The sequence below is a fragment of the Pomacea canaliculata genome, linkage group LG2 (genome assembly GCF_003073045.1).
Source record: "Pomacea canaliculata isolate SZHN2017 linkage group LG2, ASM307304v1, whole genome shotgun sequence".
In the NCBI taxonomy this organism is placed as follows: Eukaryota; Metazoa; Mollusca; class Gastropoda; order Architaenioglossa; family Ampullariidae; genus Pomacea; species Pomacea canaliculata.
In genome coordinates this window covers 34,026,251-34,043,074 of record NC_037591.1, presented here as the reverse complement: position 1 = coordinate 34,043,074, position 16,824 = coordinate 34,026,251, and the positions used below count along the sequence as shown (strand labels likewise).

General features: G+C 35.3%; 3 protein-coding genes across 4 annotated transcripts; 1 reads left to right on the top strand and 2 right to left on the bottom strand.

Moving 5' to 3' along the window:
• Window positions 1-1,315: 1,315 nt before the first annotated feature.
• LOC112557085 (centromere protein S-like) lies at window positions 1,316-3,982 on the bottom strand. The gene is made up of 4 exons (XM_025226714.1): window positions 3,765-3,982; window positions 3,286-3,443; window positions 2,124-2,190; window positions 1,316-1,708 (listed from the first exon to the last, which is right to left on the bottom strand). Exons 1-4 carry the CDS (start codon window positions 3,822-3,824, stop codon window positions 1,586-1,588), a joined length of 408 nt encoding a protein of 135 aa, XP_025082499.1. The 5' UTR covers window positions 3,825-3,982; the 3' UTR covers window positions 1,316-1,585.
• Window positions 3,983-5,111: 1,129 nt separating this feature from the next.
• On the bottom strand, window positions 5,112-12,800 carry LOC112557138 (SUZ domain-containing protein 1-like). Of its 2 annotated transcripts, none has more exons than XM_025226793.1 (5): window positions 12,736-12,800; window positions 11,519-11,574; window positions 10,999-11,127; window positions 10,647-10,808; window positions 5,112-10,247 (listed from the first exon to the last, which is right to left on the bottom strand). In XM_025226793.1, exons 1-5 carry the CDS (start codon window positions 12,790-12,792, stop codon window positions 10,145-10,147), a joined length of 507 nt encoding a protein of 168 aa, XP_025082578.1. In that variant the 5' UTR covers window positions 12,793-12,800; the 3' UTR covers window positions 5,112-10,144. The 2 variants fall into 2 exon arrangements, with proteins under 2 accessions (XP_025082578.1, XP_025082579.1); XM_025226794.1 differs by having other exon boundaries at window positions 10,999-11,124.
• Window positions 12,801-12,959: 159 nt separating this feature from the next.
• Window positions 12,960-16,824, top strand: LOC112557495 (tetratricopeptide repeat protein 36-like). Its single transcript, XM_025227391.1, is given in 5 exon segments — window positions 12,960-13,096; window positions 13,409-13,600; window positions 15,720-15,821; window positions 16,392-16,455; window positions 16,457-16,824. Coding segments are annotated over 5 exon segments (573 nt in total). The 5' UTR covers window positions 12,960-12,969; the 3' UTR covers window positions 16,545-16,824.

Genomic DNA, 16,824 nt, shown 5'->3' with positions numbered 1-16,824 from the left:
AACCCAGTACATAAATGCATTTGTGTCCATGTGAACATACACACCTTAGAAAGAACCTCTTGAGAAACTTAATGACCAATCCAAATAAATAAAATATGAATGCAGCTTGCGATTTAACATGAAAACAAATCAGTTACTACAGAAAAAAAGAGCAGATTTTATCTTAAGTTTATGTAAATGTACACCAGCCTGATGATGATCTGGAGTAGCATTAGATTTTGCTATCAAATTTACAGACCGTACGAGTCCTTCGATAGTTCTGAGATGAGTACTCGGATACAAAGAGAACGCACTGATAGAACAAGTTCGTGGTACCAGCGGACCAGTATAGCCGTTCGTACCAGTTTAAGAGATGAATGTATGATTAAATGAATGACGCCCTGAAGGATTTTCTTCTCGTGGAAATGGTGGTCCGGTGTTTGATCCTTTATGATGTATCTCTTCTTTATCTTTTCAAGTTTATACCTTCTATATAGGTGGTCGCTAACTGGGTCAACCCTGCACTCAAATAACTTAATGAGACCCAAGACACAAAATAACAAAATGAAGCTTCGTCTTACCTCTTCAGCCGGTGGTGAGAGATGGTTTGCGTGGTCTCTGTGACAAAATTTCTCCGAATTCGGCGTTGTCACGGTACATCCGACAGGTATGTGTTCTTATACTCAACAAGCCCAAGAGTGTTGCTATTTTTACTCTTCGGAATTTCCCGCTCAGCAGTGTTGATTCGTATTTGCTGACGACGTGGAAGTCTCAACGTCGCACATGACTACGGCCACCCAACCCAGTGTGACCTGGGTTGTTTAGTTTTAAGGTGGCGGGGCGAGAAGGGGAAGGAGAACAGCAGTAGGAGTGTGATAAGTGTGACGACGAAGCAGTTTCAAGTACTAAAAGCTCACGAGATTTATTCTAATTTCATTTCTAACATTTTTACAATCACCCACCACAAATATGTTATATGCCATCAGGTTAAGTGCCACAGCAAGTTTTACTATAAGCACATCACACTTTTCAAATACTAATTTATTTCAAAGGAAATATGTCTTTTCAATGACACTTTGCTACACTAATTATTCATAAGACTTTAATGACACTGTTAACAAAATTTAGTGGAATTGGAGTAGAATTCAGGACTGTGTGTCAGTTTGTAGATGGTAATACTGCTTAAGGTGTAACGATGTGATGTTTACAAATGTGAGAAGAATGTGGTCTGTTTTAGGGATTTGCTTACTGGTTTTCCTTACTGGACGCCCCTAAGTAAAATCGCTTGTCTGCATTTGTTGACAAGGGTATTTGAACAAAAGAACAACTCACAAAATACTTCAAAGCATTTATTGTGGACTTTCCATAACTTTTACAAGCCACAAGCTGTTCAGTATGGTACATTTCCTTAATAACGGGGGAACAAATCTATATACTCTTGCTCCCACCTGTCTTCCTAGCTTCACTGAGCTGTTTTATACAACTGTATACATTCCCTCACGAAAGCGTTTGTGTGTGCACTTGTTTGTGAACTGACAGAAAAGAAATACCTTGGAACCATATGAATTTTACACCTACATATGATATACATGTGAAACATTACAGATCAATCTCCATCTCTGGTTTTCACTTCACTTTTATCTGTGGTGGCCTTTTTGGGTTTTCTTCCCCTTTTAGTCTCTTCTCGTCCACTAGTCTGTTCTGCATGAACATCTTGAATATGCTTCAGCTGAAATTAGGCAACGTAATATATAATTACTTTAACTATAAATGTAATAATAGCTGAATTGCACAACAAATAACATATTAACAATGGTTTCGAATTATGTAACCTAAAAGAACAAGAGTTTTTTTTGTTTTTGAAGGTGGAAAGATTTGGAAGAATAGTTTCTTTAGAGAAGAACTTTATGCCCCAAATTGAATACTGCTGAGATAATAATAAAAGAGAGCATTCCTCATTGAGCTGGAAAAGGTAACAGGGTTCAATGAGTGTGTGATAAAGCTAAAAAATAAGAGTTGCCTGTTTGACTGACACTAGCAGATCACAAGAAAGCTGGCCTGCCAGTTGCTTGACTAAATGATGATACTGATGATGAAGATGTCTAGTGCTCAGAACCACGAATATATTGTATATTTATACCCACCAATTGTGGATTTCTGCGAAGCAACAGCTTAATGTCATCTGGAGATATTACTGATCGCCGTGCATGTCTGTAAATTGTAAGAAAATGACCTTCCTGTTACTGCTCAACAAATAATCATATTTAATGTAATATTATTCCTATTTTGAGGTGTATATACACTAAAATAAATGATGGTCTTACCAGAAAAATCTCAAAGTTATTGTCATATATGGGAAACAAAACAAGTTTTTTTAATGTTCAAAACTTTAAGCAAAATATATAGAATAAAATATTATATATATCCTAGTCTTTATGACTCATACCATTTCTTTTTCAAATGGTTAGACATCTTCAGCTCTAGCAAGACATCAGTTTAGGGTTGAAATATCAATGTGCTATTTTTAAAGGTGCACTACTTATTAACTGATTCTAGGCTCCTGTGTGCTTGATCTGATTATTAGTCTGAGTCCACTGACTTATTTTGCAAAAAAGCATTCTGAATTCTATTTTCAAGGTAAGCAGCCTAGCTTTTACTTTGAGGCAGACAAAAGGCATGTTTAGCTGCAACAGCTATAGACTGTAGGTGTCTGCCAGAGCTCAAGTTTGCTTAAACTCTGATCTATAGCTACAGCTCCAAGAATATCATGCCAGTGGCTATGGAACCAAGCCCAAGATGTAGACCTATATAATGTATAGTAATTTCTAAAGTCAGAACCTGACTGCAGCTAGACAGCACACACTGTTTCAGAACCTATTTTCCCTGTAAGAACCAGCCATGAAGTTAAGAGTAAAATTCATATTTATGTATGTGTGTGTGTCAGCAAACTATCAAGGAAAACCACAAAGCTTACTTGTCAAAAATTTGGTAAAAGTCTTCACTAGATTCTGGAAACATATGGCGTAATTCCTAAAATAAAATCTTGAAATTGAAACTTTGTGTATCTCATAACACTGACTTGATGGACTTGAATTTTTTCAATAATAGTTACACATACTATGCAACATAGTAAAGATTTGTATTAAGCCAGTTAATCTTATCTGTAAGTTATAAAAAAAGTATCATATCTAGAATTTTTTTTTCAAGTACAATGACATAAAAGTAATTCAAATTCACGGCTGTGAATGAAAATGCTGCCAGACTTCACTCGATCAGCAGCATAAACATCTAGTAAACTTTACCTACCTTGCAAACGACTCCAGATCAACTGCAAACGATTCTGCTTGCCTCCACAAAGTCTCTGCTATTGCCGCAACAGCCTGTGGAGTTACGTGAAGATCATACTTTTTTTCAGTTGCCTGGCATATCTTCAATGTTGTATAATGCATGGCTGCTTTTAGTCTCTGTCCACAAAACAAGATCTGCATTTATGTTTCATTGAAAACAACAAAAATTATGGCACATTTCGATCTGAGTTACTTTTTCCTATCGTTTGCTTTTCTTTTTCTTTTCTTTTTTTTTTCATTTCTTTGTTTAAAGTAACACTCAAGTAAATTTCACAAATCGCACCTGTTTCCGAGTTATGATATATAAAATTAAGCAAAGAATGACGTCTCTTGATCTTTAGCGTAGTTTTTCATAAAATGCAGTGTGATACCACGCACTCAAGTATCATGAGACTTTTTCTTCCTATTTTATTTATTTTGATTTCTTTCTTTACTAACCTGCTGATTACTGAGGGTTTGATAGTCTTCTTCGATGGTCTGGTCACCAGTCGACGTCATGAATGCTTTTCTGAAGGCTTCAGTGTTTTTGACACAGAAAACTCAAGCAATTTTTCTTACATTGGTTATTATCTATTATTTCCATTAAGCATGAACAACGTCAAAGTATTGTTAAGTTTTGTCGAACTACGCGCCGGACGAAATGACCAGAGTTAAAGCTAGCCTACAATTCTAGAATCATAAAAATGGGGACAGGCTCGTTATCTTCAGCTTGTCAAGTTTGAAGCTTTAGCTATTAGAGTGCAGAGTGGCAATCACCGTATAATTATTTTTGTTTTAAACTACAGTAGTATTAGGAAACTCAGATGTAGTTAGTACAGCTCGTGATCGGGTTTATGATTCTGAATTGTTTGCGCTGAAACTAAAATGTTTCCAACCGTCAGATTCTATAATGCAAAATATATTTATAAATTATAGTTGGCTCATTCTGTGTACATATTTTTTTCCTTTGTAACCATGCATCTTAGCAGACACTATGTAGCTAAATATGATCATGTTATCTTATTTACGTGAATTGTACGTTACATCTGATTTGTATGCTGCACATCTGCTAAAGCAGAATTAATCTCATATTAACGGCAACTCAAATTCTTGGTAAGCTGTGAATAAAAGCAGCTAATTTATTTTGCACACAACCCAGTTAATAAAAGTCAATTTGTGATTTCAATAGCCTTTTATTCACATTCCAGTACCACATTATAATCAGTAAGTATCAGTGTTATTGCTGTCACCAAATATTCATCTCAGACTGTACACATTTTTGTTATCCAACCACACACACACACCCTCTGAGCACATGGACTCATATTCATGCACTCTCACTCTCTCATTAGGTCAGCAAGATTTTAGTTTTATTTATACACTTATAAAGCCACAAATACAAACATACAGTACTTCAAACTGTAAAATGCTATCATTCCATTAAATTTATTTTCATTCAGCTATGTCTCATTTTCCCTCTCAAATATCTATAAAAACGAAACACAAGATACTGAACAGCATATGAAAAAAAAAACCCCTATGAAATATGATGACACTTATACATGCATCATTAAAGTCACTTTTTAATAAAGCAGAACAATCCCATAGTAAATACATCTTACATGTACATGCTCTGTACACTAAGTAAACAATCTCTCACAGCTTGACCAAGTTCGCTTTGACTGGCATGGTTGGACCTAGTTTGATGAAAAGGCCCCCCCATAAAAAAAAAATACTGGAGGCACAGATGGTAGTTATTCATTTGGTGGTCATTTTTTTCAGCTCAAAAATACTTGCTCGTCCTAGCCATGCTGTCAAAGATAAACCTGGTAAAGCTGGGAAAGATTATAAACACCCTTGAAGCTTACACAGCTATTAAATGTTCATATGAGAAGGAAAACACAATGGTGAGAAGATTATATAGTAGAAGGGTCTAGTATTCAAACTGTATAAATACAAAAGAAACAAAACAAATTCAAGAACAAATGAAGACAAAATGCACCATCCCAGACAAACTTCACAATAAAGCACTCCTGCCTCAAGCAGCAGATGGAAAAATCTCTGAAAGTAAGTCCCTGGGTATACATTTTCCTAGCTTGATAAATGCTGCTCCAACTGTAGATAAAATATTAAAGTTGGTTTTAAAAGTTTGAATGTGTATTAAGTATGCTATGTGTATCTGTACATAACAAAATTTGCATCAGAAAACTTACACAGCATTTTTAAGCAATGATCACCTCTTCCAAAGTATGCCCACACAACAACTGGCCTTCTGAACCTTACTTTAGATCCAAATATTACAACCCTTGGACAATGCAATGCTGGAAGTTTATCTTCAGCTAAGTAAATATTTCAGAGTAAGGAACACCTTATGATGTAAAAAGGTTGCAGCTGTAATTCTCAATAAGGCATCTAGCATCTACCAATGAGATTACCAGATCAAGCTTCTCAATATTTAGTGATAAGAAACAGCTGAAAAAACAAGTACAACATGTCATAATACTCATAATGTAAATCTTAGCTTTATGCAATTCATCACTAATTTTTGCAGAGTATTTAACTGGCCATTATAACCAACCTTAGTGACCTAAGTAATCAATAAAAACATAAATAAGTATTTAAAATCATAATCTGATATTTTGTTTTCAATCTCAGCTAATTTTTCCCGACATTAAGACGTAAGAAGGCAATTTCTTTTCAAATAGGGATGTAAGCGAATGGTCAACTACACATCAGATATTACATGCTAAATGAAATACAATCTCGCATTATCAAGAAATGACTTTTGGATAAGCACACAATTTTATCTAAATGAAGAGAACAGTTAAATAAACAAGAGCAAGAAAAAGGTCTTCAAAAAGCTATGATCCCAAACTAGCATTCACTAGAAGACTAGAAAAACATCAGGAATCAGTTTTTGAGCATGAATACAAGGGTGTACAAGTAAACAAGATTTTGAACAAACGCACAGGTATGCTTGACAGGCATATGTGTGTGTGTGTGTGCACAAACTCACACATGTGAACAAACACAAGAATATAGAGGCTGCAAGACAAAGGTATAACAAAAAGCTACATAAAAAATAAGACTGCATATGTGCAAGAAGTACCATATTACAATTTGTACAAGCTTGTACAAACATATTGGGAAAACATTTCACAATTTTCCTTCAAAAGGAATTGCAATCATAGACGGGTTGTAGTGACTTTTTAGTCACAGAAACAACACAAATATTGGAGGATGCCTACCTGAGGGTCGATGTGCAGACATGAAGGAGAGACAGAATCAAAATGAATTGGGGTATTAAAATCATTTATTTAATTATGATCATATACTTATATAAAATATGAGACATAAAACAATGTTTTTTTCTTGACAAACATTCTGTACAACTGTACAATTCTACAGAAGCAAGTCCTTTTTCTTTTTTTTTTTCACATGAAAATTTGTCATCAATTTGCTCCATCATCTGTGCAAGAAAATCAAGAATTTTACAACCAATCACAAGAAAATCTGTAACATTTCATGGTTTATTATTTTCTGAAATAATTGAAACACATATGCCTGATGTTTTCATTTCACCAACGCTTTTATTGTTTTACTTTCACTTTCTATCCCTGCAAATGTTGTATAATCCCTGCTATATGAAAATGAATTTATCTTAATCAGCTACTGATCACATTTAATGTTTCCTTAAAATATTTATTTGGCTACTCTGTCTACTGTGGAGGTGAATTCAGAATGCATGCTAACCCCTAGAGGATTTTTTGCAAACTAGAACAGATGCTACAGGCAATACATTTAAAAGTTAGTATACTACATTAGCATATTACATCATAACTACATACAGCTTGCCATTAAAGGTCACCAAACAGCAGAACAAACAAAAAAAGCTACACAGATGTTACATGCACCTCCTCAATACAAATATACAGAAGAAATCCAAGTCCCACTGAATTTCAGTATGTTCTTTGAAAGTACATTTTCTCATGCCTGAAGCATTGTTGGTAGCATTGTTCTCAGACACATCACTAAGGAAGAGCAATGATAATCTGTAGTACTCTACAGATCTAAAGCTTCATCTGTCAATCATCCCTACAGGTTAAGTCATGTTGAAAGTGATGCTCACTGTCTTTATAAAAAAAAAAAATTGTAAAGATTGTCCCCTAACCTTTCGTTAGGTCATTGGAAGTGTTAGACATCACACTTTTCTCTAGGCCAGCATTTTTGTGAGTTTGATGCCCGTCTTCTCTCCCTTACTGCCTTACCTTCCCAACCCTCTATTTAGGTACCTGTTCCCAACAGTTGGGTTGACAGGGGGAAGTTTGCTGTGCCACATGGATATTGAGCTGGCACCCATCTTGGTTTAGACACCAGTGCTCTAACCACTCAGCTATCAGCTGTCTTATGTGATTGTCAGTTATGGGCTGCAATGAAACATGGCAAATAAAAATATTCTTCTTGTTATGCTTGTACACATCCAGTTGATTTTTAAGCAAAACTTCATAAAAGAAAAAAGAGGTACTATACAACAATACTGCTTCACCAGTTAAACCTCTACAAGTAAAATAAACCAGAAACTATTTACTCATTATCTTTTCTAGGGGAAGATAACACAGAAGGTTGGATTACTACCCTCTTAGCAATTAATGAAATATAATTCTCTCAGTCAAACACCATCTCTAAAATGGACTGCTCATTAACAGCACTGCACAGCATCAAATTATGGCAATGTGGAGCAAGTTCCCACTTCACCTCTTTGAATCTATGCATAGAAAGCTACCTCTATCCTTTACTATTGCCATCAGAAATATGTGCTAACAATAAAATGATGGCTAGATCTTTCCTTTAAATATCTCTGTTTTATTTAGGCTTGCTAAAACTACCATTTAAAATATAGTAATTTCCTCCTGTTACACAATGAACATTATCTCTTACTTAAAATTGACTCAAACTACAAAGTAACTTATTTTGTCTAATTTTGCATGTCAAGGAGCCAGCATTTCACATACTTGATAGGGGTTTGAAGTGAAGTGGTAAACATGAGTAATGAGTTTTATATCTAAAACCAGTAGCTTCTTACCTTCTTAAAAATATAACATGAAATCTGAATGAATCAACAAAATCTCTTTTATCTCCATCTTTCTGCTAAAGATTTTCATTCCTTTCTTGCTATTTACAACAGCATAGAGAAGCAAACAAGAAAACAAGGCACAGCTCTTCCAGCTTTTAAGTGCTCAAAGTTGGCTTGAACTGATGCATCTCTTATCACAGCATGATAATTTTCACACTTCATCACAAGAGTTCCTTGAAAAGAAAATTCATTTGTTCAGTCAGAGACAGTAAAGTGTGAGAAATCAGGCACTATCGTTTTTTTTTAAAGGGATATGAAAATGTTTTAAAAGTAATGTTGTCAAATGCTCTTTTGGGTGGTATCCACTGTAAGCCTGCTAGTATCTGGGATGAAACCCAACACATTTGAAATATGATACACAGTCTACAGAGAAATTCAAAGTAACACTTGTTCATTATGATCACTCTACAAAGTATACAGAATTCAAAAGCATAACACAAACAATATTACTCTATAGTACAAATAAAATAACATTTCCAAAAAAAATGACTTTTCCGTTCCAAAACATAAAACAAAAACAAAGAAGTCGGTTTCTCACAGTGTGAAATATTAAAAAATAACTATGAGACAGAAGCTTAAAACAAACAAAAAAAACGTTTCTTATTTTCTTTTTCCCACCCCCTGAGAAAATCCTTATGACCTCCATAAAAATTTGATATTTTTTTTTCTTAAATATTTGTGACCGTTTTGCATTTTTCAGAATGAATATATTGTTCGTGGTTTCTGACTGGACATTGGGTGTGCACAGATGTGAATGCATCTACACTCTGGTGAATCCACAGTGTTTTGATGCTAACCACACATACATTTATGGACCAAAACCATACTGACATGTAAACGACAGTGATCTTGGAAATTTCCACTCTCCTCTCCCCCTTCAGCAGACACAGCCAAACTGGTACAGAACATGGGTAGCCTGTCCTCTCTTCTTTGGATCTCTCCACAGCACCAACACATTAACATATTAACTGGCTTGCTGGTCAAGACACTTGCATTTATCTTTTCTACTGTGAAATCTACACAGCAGTTATGACCAATTTACTACTGACATGTAAAAAAAAACCAGACTATTTCTCCTTCACAGTTTTCAAGTTTTTAGTGCCTCTGAATACCAAGGCCCTTCAAGCAGAGAAGATACAAGATGTTTCAGTTGTTATTTTGGTTGCTGTAATTAATAATAATAAATACAACACAAGTTTAAATCTCCCTACCTACCATTTTTATTTCATGATGACATGATGTGTCACAACTGACGGTAGTATCATGCCTGGTGTGTAAATTATACGATGGATTGATATGGTCACTAGGTACCAAAGGCATGATTATTTACACACTAGCTAACAAGAACACTTTTTTTTTTAACACATTTCAATAAAGCATACAAGAAACCTACAAAATAAACTTGAAAAAAAAATTCTAATTCACATCTGGTGGCCTAGTGCATTCAAAACTGGGTACTAAGACACACAGCCTTAAAGAGTTCTCTAAAAGGGAAAACATTTATCTAAACTTTACATAATAATATTAAAAAATTATGGGAAAGAAAAAAGTTAAAATACACTAAGCAAAAAAACAAATTTTGATTTTCATCCTGATCTTCATGACAGCCAGCTTTTCACAAAAGCATTGATACATAACTGTGTTGAGAGACACCTGCAGTCTTTCCTTTCTCTCTGTTGCTTAAATTGCTCATACGTCCATAATGTTATCTTGTTGAGCTAAATCCTCGAGAGCCATCAGGACCACGTGGTTGCCTTAAGACATTAGCTCCAGGCTTTGGAGAGTCCCCTTTGGTCAATTTTTCAGGCCTGCACATGCATTTAAAAAGAAAACCAAATTAACAGACTGTCACAGAACCCTACTGTTAAAAAAAAAAGAAACTCAATATATTTCATTCCCTTCCTCTAGGACACAAAGTATAAAAATTTGCATTATCAATAACTTTAGCAGCGCTAAGGTTGCCTTGAGGCTATATTGACATATTTGATTTAGCTCTAAGTTTTATGTTTCCCTGGGCTTTTTTTTAAAGATTTTATGTTTTGGAAAAAAATCTCTGCATTTTTAATTTTAATGCCTTGAATTGAAACATTTTGGTGCCTTAGATATTTTTTAAAAAAAAAGATAAAGTACTCCAAATATAAGAGATATCTAAAGTTTTAACCTATTCTTGATGCTAATGCACCAGCTAATGTTTGAAAGATGTATACCTCTCAATGCTTGGGCTGGCACTTGTTTCACTAAACATACTGTTGTTATTGTAGTTTTGCTCTCCATCTGCTTCCACTTGTCCAAAGATCCTCAGTCGTGCTTCTGCATATTCTGCCTCACGTTGTTCCAAGGTCTTCATGGGCTTGTTGGCTTTAAGAGCCCTTAATGGTAAAATTATGAATGAATACAGCTGTGTCAAACATATGTCAAATAAACAATCACTTGACTTTTAAATTAGCATCTGAACTAAATGTTTAATAAAAAGAAATATAAATAAATTGTATTCTCCAGTAACCCATGAACTACAGCAAGGACTAATGGGAGTGAACTAATTTTTTTTTAATTCATCACCTGGTACTATTGCCAGGCACGCCATTGGCAGCTGTGTTTGGTTCTCGCTTTAATATCCGAACTTGTGGCTTGTATTCAGTTCTGCCAGTGTCTTCCTTCACCATGATGGCAGTGCAAGCAGTAGAGCTACTGACATACCGAAGAGATTTTCAAAAAACAGGTAGTTCTAGAAACAACATTAAACATTAAAACTTAATGGGAATTTTAAGCTGTTCACATTCATCTTAAAACTTAAAACTCTACAACCCATTAAAGCAATAATAGCAATAACAGATCTTTCACATCACTTTGGTTACCATCTAACACTTATACCTATTTCATGTAATTTGATATGGTAAAAATAATAAATTTATGCTACTATTTACTATACTTACACTCAGCATATGCACTAAAGATAAGGATAACAATGTCTCAGTATGATTGGTATAACTATTTTTACTAAAAGAGTATTACTAAAATGAAAAAAAAAAAAAATGAAGAAATGCACTTTCTAAGCATTATGTTTATAAAACGAAATTACCTTTTTGTTTCTTTCACTTGTGATATAGATATCTTCTTGAGACGTTCGTCCAAGACCTTTAAAAAATTATCAATTAAAAATATGTAAATTCTGGTCACAAAGTGGACACAACTCTGTCAAGTTTGCAATATTAGTGATGCATGGACATGGTAAAGCCAAGGGTTATGGGTCTGGGTTGGGGAGGGGCTGATAGGTAGACATATGGTAGGTAGACTTAGCTTTCTGTTAGCATGAGCCACCATGTGGTCATAAAACATTCCTGTCACCTCATTCAGAATTTTCATTCAAAAGTGTGCGTAATCTTAAAAATGCTTTCACTGATCAATTTTCCAAATGCCAATTTGATCGTGGGTCAATAAAGTCACTGTCTGCTCTACTCCCTTGTGTTCAAAGGGTGAAAATATCCCCAACGTAAAACTGAATCAGTAAGCTTTCTAGTGGTATGCAGATATATGTGAACAGAGTAAAAAGAAAACAAAAAGACTTTTTTTTAAATTTAGATAGGAACTTTGGACTTTAGCACAAATATATTATTGATAAGAAAATCTGTTTGCAGCCATGTTTCTAGACTTAGGGGCAAAAATTATGCAAATGATTCAACATCTAATCTAATCACTCATCCTAAAGTGGTGTCTTAATGATAATTGAAATCTTAATGATAATTTAATATCATGCCTGCTCATTCTACTAGACATTTTGTGCCAATCACTTGGTAGAGAGTATGAATGTCAACTCAATCACTTTATTGATTGATCAAGAAATTCATGCCCTCTGCTTTTCTTAGAGCCCGATACCAAAAGCAACTCTTTCTTTGTCATGAGCTCTCTGTTATTTTGTTTCGTCCATGGATCTACGTCGAGTTTTAGTTTCTCTTACTTGTTTTAGTTTCTCTTACTTGTGATGTTTGTTGTGCCGCTCGCCTTTGTTCTGGTTTGTTCTTCGTGGTAAGGAAGTCTATTCAACTTTTATGCTCGGTCTATACTACCATAAAGCCAACTGTTTCACTCTTATTTTAGTTTTTATCCCAAAGTACTGAATGACTACCTCTCAAACGAAATCAACACTAACCACTTTTTCTTTTTAACTCAAGGTATAATTTTAGACCGCATTATGTAAATATTATTGCCTTTTGTGGTTTTCCTTTATATGCATCGCTATAAAGCCACATATAGAATAGGCATAAATACAGTTATCACTTTCTGATCCACAAATTTTACCCCACTGTCCACTTGATCTTCCCAACTGTCGAGGACTTCACTATCTTCCGCCATCATGATGTTTCTGCTGTAACTTGATAGTCGTGAATGTTCTTACAATCTCTACGAAGTCATATAACTAGTACTTTAACAAACAAGTAGATTTCATTAAATGCTAGGTCTTAGTATTAGTTTTATTATTTTTCAAACTTGTATATATTAAATTACGACTTTGAACTTTTTTTTGATATCAAGATGGCGTTTCCTGTGAAACACGGGCACCCAATTTCAGCGCACGATAAAGCTGTGCTGTCTCAGATATTCAACCCAGGGTTTCCAGCTGGTGATAATGAGGAAACAACAGATCCAGACCAGAATGATGGTGTGAACCTTTTAGTTAATTTGACAACAGACCAGGATTTCGTTTACCTTGGGTTAGACTTCGAAAATTGATATGTAGTGTATGTCCTATTCGCCAGTGCAATGAACGCCATTGACACTGCAGGGTTATAACCTTGGTTAACTACATTATGATGTAGTGTAAGAGTCTTACTTATGACATCTTCTCCGATAACTTAAGAAATCTTAATATTACAACTTCATCGTTGTAGATAGCCTTGGATATGCGAGGAAGTCTTGTTGATGGACCAAAAATCAAAATCACCCACTAGTATGACTTTTAAAAATGTTCCAGAAACCCAAACTATAGACGACGAAACCGTAAAGAAAGCAAAAACGCTGGAATTACAGGGAGTAAAAGCAGCTGAGTCTGGAAATTTGGATGAAGCCATCGACTGCTTTTCACATGCTGTCACTATTGCTCCTCACTGGGCGTCGGCATATAACAATCGGGCACAAGCCTTGAGGCTGAAAGATGATATTAAAGGTATGAGAAATAAAGAAGGAAAGTCTTTCTTTTATAGAGATTTGTACTTTCATATAAAGACTAATGTGATAAATTATAATTTGGCCCACATTAGATATGTAGTGTTATTGACATGCATTTCAGTGAAGTTGTATGGTAAAAGTAAACCTATGTCTCTACTGATCACTGGACAACTCAAGCATTTACCACTTCAAACAGGATGATTTGACCACTTGATCAAATTAACCACTGTTCTATGTCATTTTTTCACATCGAAACCACTCACTGATTTGACCATACTGTTTATGACATTAGGATTATAGAAGTCTCTATACAGCATGGTTTCTGTGACCATGTGTGTGGTTCTTAATCCTTGTGGCCACAGCATCTGTGCACCTTCTGGAACAAACTTCTGAAACATGTCTTCATCCTCAGAGAAATGTCGCCTTTGACTTCTATAATCTGTGACTATACTATCAGCTAAGAGAGGTTCAACAAAGCTGTAGACTGCATATATGCTGATGGCATTCATACTATTTTTGACATGAGTTGCTACACTAACAGGACTCAATCAACTCTTTACTGTTGTACACCATCATATATATTGACATCTGTCAGAGATATATATCTTATTTGTACCTCATATATGTTGACATCTATCAGAGATATTTACTAGCATGTATGTGTCAGAAACATTGTCAGACATATGTGGGAGATACATTTGTGACCCTGTAACTGCAGCTAATAGATTCCAAGACTTCCCATGGTTATATGAAACCATAATACCAAATGCTATAACTGCCATGATGCAGCAACTAATCAAAACAGCAAGAACACTAAAAGCAGAATGGGGGCAAGTTTTGGAGGAAGTGGATGGTGGAAGCACAGATGCTTAGACACAGGAAGATGAGTCAAGAATTAGGTGCAGTTAGGCTGCGGGATATCAGCCATTTCTCACTTAGCACATACTTTTAAAGTTATAAACTTTTTATTTTATTGTCCTGAAAAAAAGCACTCCCCAAAAAAGGAAAAAACAGACAGTTCCAGATCTGTTAGCAGATACTAACAAAGAACTGCAAGACATTGCCAACAGACTGACAGTTTGAACACATATGGAATGGAAAGAGCAAAGTTATGATCAGTGGTAATGGTAAAGCAGAAATTAATCTGAAGGGCTTACAGCACGAAGAGTTAAGCAGTAAGCTTTAAGTATTTCGGAACCACTCTCTATAAGTCGGCAGCTCCATGCCAGATATCTGCATCAGGTTCGCAACAACAACAGCAGAGATGGCTAAGCTAGATATGATATGGTGTAGCCATAAGATCAGGTTCACTACCAATTACAGTCTGTACAATCCCTAGTTCTACCAATCCTGCTTTACGGACGTGACATGCGGACCCTGCTTGCCAAAACTAAAAGGAGAATCCAGGCATTCAGGAACAAGTGCCTGAGGAGGCTGCTCCAGATCTAATACAGAGAACATAGAACCACCTAAACTCTTTTATGACTTTAGATCCTCAAGATTCCCTAGGTATTAATTTCTTTACATGTTTGAAGCTCTCTTATGTGATTTTTCAACATGATGTGTAACATCCAAGATGCTAAGTGGGCTGTGGTTGACAGTGGTCACTTTTGTTTAGAGGGGGTCAGTTTTGTCTTTGCATAGTTGAACTGCTGTCAGCAGGGTCAAGCTTCTATCAGATTGTGTTGATTCTTCTTGGTCAATTTGGTCAACAGTCAAGGTTGTCCTGCTTCCTGTTTCAAATTTAGGCGGTTGATATTCCACAGCTATTATGTATTGTTATTGATTTAATTACTGCTATAAAAATCACTTATTCGCAAAAGCAACATGTTAATCAGGTTGAAGAAGGGTAATAAAAATATGTAAGATGTCTTTTGAATCATCCTAAATGATCTTTAAAAAGAGTAGTGAAAATCTTCAAATATCTGAATTGTTACACTAGAATATCTAAGGTCTCTGTGTGCAGTCTCAGTGATATGTCTATGCATATATTTGTTTAGATATTTTACGACTGAATGCAGGTGTTTTAGTGATTGTAAAGTGATGGCTGCGCATCTTTCTCAGTTTATATTGAACTTGAAGAGCTGTTTTGGCTATTTATAATGTTAATGTTGCAGGTGCTCTGGATGATCTTAATATGGCCATCGTGCTCAGTAAGGGAAAGGGCAAAGCTGCTTGTCAAGCCTTCACCCAGAGAGGCATCATACGACGTCTAGAAGGTACAATTTTTACTTCCACAGCTTTCTTTTGGTACTAATTTTATGTCATGAACATAACTTGGGAAGGTATTCAATATAAATCATTAATGAAGGACTTCAATTATCTACCATGAATGTTGTTTTCTTGTTAACTATCTAGATTTATCATTTCATCTATATGTTTGTTGTTTTGCAGTTGACTTACTTTTTCACGTGTAGCTTAAAATATGTCACAAATAAAATCTTCACTTCGTAGGAAATTGATAAAATGCAGATTAGTTTGCATGTTTAAGGGACATGTTTATGAGACAGTTCTCAGTTACAAACTGAGTGTTTAGCAGTTGGTTTTTTTTTTTGTTTTTGTTTTTGGAAGTCTTGAAGGGTGCTTTGTAGGGAAAGCTATTGGGAAATGCATTTTGACCTTCAAAGTTGATTGACATTAATCATTGTAATCATCCACTTTCCTCTTCTTTTTTTTTCTCCTTTATTGTCACCATCTTCACTCCCTTCCTAGTCTTGTATTACCCAAGCTCTCAGAACACTTGTAAATGTCCCTAGAATACTTATGAATGCCCCAGCCTATTTGTGCAGGAGACAATGAAGCAGCACTTGAAGACTTCAAGGCAGCCGCTCATCTGGGCAGTGAATTGGCAACACATGGTGGTAGCTTTGAACCCATATGCTGCCCTTTGTAACCAGATGCTGGGTGAAGTCATGGCCAAGCTGTGTGCTGGTGAACAGTAGTCATATGCCTGGGAACATCGTGATTCATCTTCTTTCCTTGCGACACTTTACACCATGTACTAAGAAATACTATCAAAGCCTTTGTAAGTCATTTATAATATACTGAGCAGCTCCTGAAAATATGTGATAGAAGGTGAAATTGAAATGTTTTGTTTTTTTTATGTGCCTTCGTGTTTGCTATCACTTAACCTCTCATAAATCCTTTGTAAATTTTGATTCATCAATTTGTCGAATGTAAATATCTCCTTGGTGGTTCTTTTTTTTTTTTTTTTTTTTGAGG